Source organism: Oncorhynchus nerka, linkage group LG20, assembly GCF_034236695.1.
Source record: "Oncorhynchus nerka isolate Pitt River linkage group LG20, Oner_Uvic_2.0, whole genome shotgun sequence".
Taxonomy (NCBI): domain Eukaryota; kingdom Metazoa; phylum Chordata; class Actinopteri; order Salmoniformes; family Salmonidae; genus Oncorhynchus; species Oncorhynchus nerka.
This window is the reverse complement of record NC_088415.1, coordinates 66,775,252-66,780,883: the sequence shown is the minus strand read 5'-3', so window position 1 is coordinate 66,780,883 and position 5,632 is coordinate 66,775,252. Positions and strand designations below refer to the sequence as shown.

Sequence of the window (5,632 nt, the reverse complement as noted above, 5' to 3'; positions counted from 1 at the left end):
GACGTTTCTTTTTTTTTGTTGCTGAGTTTATTTCTGACCCACTGTCAGGAACAGCGGCTTGACATATAATAAATAGACATTTAGCATCAAATGAAACAAAAAAGAGATAAGACGTCATTTCAGACAAACAAAACAATGACTTTACATGAGGAGGGCGGTGTGTGCGCCGACGAGTGTCACAACAAACCCCTGCTAAACCAGAAGACCTGCACAGACCAGTAGAGGTAGATAAAAGACTAAACAGTGGCTTGAATGAGCAGTGACATGTTTGTGCCTGGCCAACAGATGCGTACTTGTGGCACTTTAAGTATTTCCCCGATTCCCATTGAGGAAATATCAATGAGAATACATTCCGACACTGTCAACATGTCGACTGAATGAGTGGATGTGTTGTTTCATTTACATAAGTCCACTGGGTTGAATGAATCAAAAACAGATTCTGAAGACCCTGGACCGGGTTTGGCAGAGCTGGAGACCTGTGGTCTTCAGAGATGGAGTTATTTAGTCAGAAACACAAATGTATACACTGTTGCCCTATTTACAATCAGAAAATAGACAAACATATAAATAATCTAAAAATTACAAATGGTTCATACCAGTAAGCACATACACGTTTTGAATAAATAAGGCGTGATACGTCATGTAAATAAATTAAGAGTCATTTCTATTTTTTCTTAAATAAAATGTTATGTTGTGTGCTCATGTGAATGAGAGTGTTTTTGTACGGATTTGTAGAAAGAAAGTCAGTATATTTGGTGGATGTTGATGTGTGTAGGTATGTGTTAAGTAGTGTTTAAGCTGAGTAAAAAAATGACACAGTATATGTCCATACGCGTCTGTCCATGCGTATGTGTGTGTGTGCATTCATGGGACTGTGCTTGCGTACGTGCAGGGGTATGTGAGTGTGTGTTATGTGCCCGATTATAAGCATACTGTAAATGTATGTCGGGAGCGTCCAGGCTTTAGTGAGTGAGCTCCTGCTGACACTCTGAGTCTCCTAGTAGGTCATTTGACCCCGGGATCTTCTTCCCATTCCAGGAGGATACACACCAACACCTAGCAGGGGGTCCCACCAGAGACGACTCACACTAAAACAGAAGACAGGGGAAAAGAGAGAGAAAGATGTTCAACGAAATGGATCAACTTAAGTACATTGCTATTTTTGATTGAACTCTCAACTAGGAACCAGAGTCTTCGTGATCCGATCACCTGGTCCCACTATCAACCACTAACGAGCAAATGCTCTTGCTAAACACACCAACCCCTTTCTATCGAGGCAGCTCCCGGAGAAGATGCGTGGGCTGCTTACCTGCTTAGCCTTGTGGAAGCCATGTTTGTCACAGTTGGGGAGGTAGAAGGTGGTGAACTTATCTCCTAGTTCCTGCTGAGAGCTGGCTATCCTGTCAAGGGCTGCATGCAGCTCAATGTGGCAGGGCCCCTAGCGGTAGGACAGAGAGAGGGCAATGAACATCTAACACATATAATGCACACAGAAATATGGACACAGAATACATATGAAATAAGTAGTTATATCTGACTGAAACAGATTAAATCACCACGTGATTAAATTCAAAGCTAATTTAATCTCAAGAGAATAACACTTTCCCACTGAGGCTTGGTGGTTTTTGTTAAAATGGCAACAGCTTCCTCTGGTGGCTAGGAGCTAAATTGACCTGAACTGTAAATCAGGTTTTAGAGGCCCTTTGCTGCATTAAGCTAATGGTAAAGAAGAAGAAAGTAAGTCAGGGCCGTATAAAGCATCTGATTTAGGATCAGTTCAGCCTTTTAGATAATATTACATGGAGAGGGGGAGACCTGATCCTAGATCAAAACCCCTACTCTGAGAAGCTTGATACAATAGTCCCCAGTGGTATGTTCCACCATTACAGTCTGATGACCGAGCTACCTAACTCTAACACAAAGTCAGATTGAATACTGTGCGTACCTGTTCCACCAGGTTCTTGCGGATAACATTGACCTTGGCCTTGATGCTCTCCTGATTCCCCTCATCTCTTGGGTCAAAGGGGGTGTTAAGTCCCAGGAGGTAGGGCAGGGAGCTGAGGTCTGTCAACCATTCTACTACCTCTGTGCATCAGAGAGAGAAATGAGTGGGTGAGTATAGAATTTTTAGCATTAGTTGACATGATATATTTTGTATTATGTTGACAAAATAAGTTGATTTTGTATGAAAAGAAGGAAGCAAGTTATCTTTACTCATTGTGTATTCATTCCTTGTGTTATTAACTTTCTATAATTTTTCTACTTTTCTCTCTGAATTGTTGGGAAGGGCCCGTAAGTAAGCCTTTCACTGTTAGTCTATACCTGTTGTTTATGAAGCATATGACAAATATATATTTTTTTTATCAATTCATCAATGAATCAATTATTTCAAAACTAAAACACAACCACAGAAAGCTGAGTCTACCTTGTCCCTTGTCCTCGATGCAGATAGCCTGTCCCCTAGTGAGAGAGTAGAGAGGTCTGGGGTCTCCAGATCTAGGGCTGCATTTGAACCCCTCAGCACAGTGGGCCGTGTACACCCCACAGGAGGCCCCCTTCGCCAGGGCACATGCTAAGCAGCAGCCACATCCCGGCTCCCTTAGAACCTGCTTACAGTCTGGGGAGATGGCCGGGCATTCATCCAGTTTCTCCTGGGTACAGGGGGCACATCGGATAGGCTCTGGACCCACCACGGGGGAAGACAGGGCCAGAGAGGCCAGGAGGGACAATGACACCGCTGCCAGCAGGGTCAACTTCTCATATAATCCAAGCATCTTGAATCTGAAATCTTCAGGTGTAGGAAGAATCTTCAAGTATAGTTATTGCTTAGTTTTCGAGTTCTTTTGACTAGCACAATATACTGTAGATAGGTAGTTCTAGGTCTCCTTCTATCCTTCTGCACTGAATTCTCCAAACAAAAGAGCTGCAGTATTTATACAGAACTCTGACCCTCAGGGAGGTTAATGTTTGAACCAGATATTAAATATTTTGGACGGACAGGGCAGCAGCAGCAGTTGTATTGGCTTGGAGGGTGGATGGATGGGTGGTTTGACCTCTGGTAGAGTGCGTAGATCTGAACTGAGGTTCACTGGAGCTGCCTGCCTGCCTTGTCGTCAATATTTACTCTGGGACGAGGAGTACAGTAATTGTACAAGGTGATGTTGGAAAACATTTGTGTGTGTGTGTCTGTGTTTTGACCCCTAAGACGGTTATTCATGGTCTTATCTTATGACGGTATCATAATGAAGATGCAAGAATATATTTAAGAAGGGTATCTATTGAAATGTAATGACAAATACATACTGTGTGATGTGGTAGACAAACTAATGAGGGATTGATAATGATGTACATTGAGATTCATTCATGATAGGGTCAGAGGTTATAGGTAAGTCGAGAACTGGCTATGACTTGAATCTATTTGACTTAAACATATTTGTTGGTCAGTCCACGTGGTTGAAATAGGGGTCATCTGTGGGTCACATAAACACGATCATCCCCTCAATTGCATAACCAGGCGACCATAACATGTTTGTCTTGAAAAATACTTTTGTAAATGGTCATTTCCTGTTGAAGTATTAGATCATCACACTTTATCTAAGGTAAACACTGAACACCTCGACGACCCCTTCCCCATACCTCGATACACACATGCACACACACTTTGTCTCTCTCTCTCTCTGTGTGCCTCTATGAGATACCCCGTGCTTCTCGTCACGTGATGAAGCATGGTGACTTTGTGTAATTACTGAGCTATTGGTCAGTGTGTCACGCCACACCAACTGAAGCCACCATGTCATATGTAGATGTTGACAAACACAATAGGTTGGTTAGGAGTGTCACCTGCTCTCAGTGTCCTAATTCATGGTCATGACTCAAAATTATTTATTGTGTATTGGTGACACAGCCTTTTTTTGTCTTGCAATGTTGCAATGTGCCCTTTTCAAGTCTACTCAACAACCAGCTCATATGTTGTAGCCTCCTCAATGCATAAGATTCACCAGAAGTTGTGGGAAAGGATCATCCTAGGAGGATAAATTGAAAAAAGTATCATGGGCAGATTATCAAAATGTGTGTTTGATCACTATAATTGAATTATTCAATCTCTATAAACACAGGAGGGAAATGTACATTTGATATATTTTGTTTGTCCAGACCGTCATGACTACAGGCTTATTATTGGTTCTTAGTGCAGTTGGCACCTTTCTCCGCCCTCTAGCCCCTCTCCTCTTCTGTGGTGGTGGTAGTAGCTCATCCTTCCCTCTCCGCTTCTGTGGTGGTGGTAGCTCGTCCTTCCCTCTCCTCTTCTGTGGCGGTGGTAGTGTTACGCCCCTGAAAACAGGGGAGAAATAATCACGAGAGTGATACGGTCTTGTATTCTCAATTCAACGTATAGTTCAATGAGAAAAGACCGCGGGTGGAGACCAGAGCAATCGATCTCCGGCTCATAGATTAAGAACATTTCGTAGATCACAGATTAACACTTTTATGCACTACAAAATAAAGTAATCAATATAACGTTTACACATTACTCTCACAATTCGTACCCTTTGACAGATTTTAACTTTAACACAATTATATGAATGTTATCAATCTCTATCAACTAATACTGAATGCATCTTTTTAACCTTAGATGTTTTAAGATCCTCACATACTATGAACTTACTAATACTTTTCAATGTATAACAGGCTATGAATATGTCCTTTAACCTGTCACACTCTCCCCGACAAAATAAATGTTGTCCCAACATTACCAACATTGTCTTCTTCAACAGTTCGTATGCACTGGACCTAGAAAATCCTCTTCTGTAAGGTAGTACTTGAGCAGAGGTCAAGGGTCACAGTTCAAATATAACTAACAAGTTATATTCACAGTCCATATATGTTGACCAGCTATATAACATAAGCAGTATTTCTCATACTATTGATCAACAGTTCATCAATTTTAATGATCTATATGCATAGTCTGCAAATGGTCTCTTTTGACAGTCTGTGAAATCTGACAGTAGTCCATGGTCAAACATGTCAACTCTGTAGCCTCATGTTTGCTGAAGCCCATACATGTAAGGTGGCTGAAAGTAACATTGCTGTAGTGATGGCAGCCATGGAACCAGTCCTGGTGCAGAGTAGACAGGGAACAACTGTGGCTGTGGCTGTATACTGTAGCAGGAAGGGATACCAAGCTGATCATAGGTGATATGTCTTGGAGGGTGTCTCTCTCTTTGTGGCAGCTGGTAGGCTGATTCCTCAGGTTCAGCAGCATCAGTATATGAAGGAAAGGCACTTGGTGGACGATCATCAGGCAAATTTTCATTAGGCAAGTTAATCTCCTCAGCAGGCAGGTCTTTAACTGTTGTTGTCTCCTCCAGCCGCTTTTCAACAAGAGGCTGTGCTGGTAGCGTATCAGGGACTGGCACTGCAACTGTCCGTTTCACTGTTGGGGGCCCGTGTTCCCACTCTCTCGCTGGTTCAGCATTCCTCTCCTCAGGTACTGTGGGAGATGTGGGAACCTGTAGCGGCTCATGATGAAGGTCATATTCATCCCCACTGTCTTCATCAGAATCTAGAGTCTGTGATGCAGGCTGGTGTTTCCTCGTTTTCTGACTTTTGTCCACTTTGGTCATTTCTGGTTGTG

The 5,632-nt window shown here is 42.5% G+C and overlaps 1 protein-coding gene across 1 annotated transcript; it reads right to left on the bottom strand.

Moving 5' to 3' along the window:
* LOC115102993 (insulin-like growth factor-binding protein 1) lies at positions 1 to 2,979 on the bottom strand. The gene is made up of 4 exons (XM_029623513.2): positions 2,426 to 2,979; positions 1,946 to 2,085; positions 1,310 to 1,438; positions 1 to 1,088 (listed from the first exon to the last, which is right to left on the bottom strand). The coding sequence occupies exons 1-4, from the start codon at positions 2,772 to 2,774 to the stop codon at positions 963 to 965; spliced, it is 744 nt and encodes a 247-aa protein (XP_029479373.1). The 5' UTR covers positions 2,775 to 2,979; the 3' UTR covers positions 1 to 962.
* Positions 2,980 to 5,632: the final 2,653 nt, after the last annotated feature.

What these genes read in the sequence shown, in the direction of transcription:
- LOC115102993 (XM_029623513.2), bottom strand. Translation starts at nt 2,774, where the DNA reads ATGCTTGGATTATATGAGAAGTTGACCCTGCTGGCAGCGGTGTCATTG. An exon ending in GCAAGAACCTGGTGGAACAG is followed by an intron (nt 1,439 to 1,945) that starts GTACGCACAGTA and finishes TCCTACCGCTAG; the next exon opens with GGGCCCTGCCACATTGAGCT. An exon ending in GCTTCCACAAGGCTAAGCAG is followed by an intron (nt 1,089 to 1,309) that starts GTAAGCAGCCCA and finishes CTTCTGTTTTAG; the next exon opens with TGTGAGTCGTCTCTGGTGGG.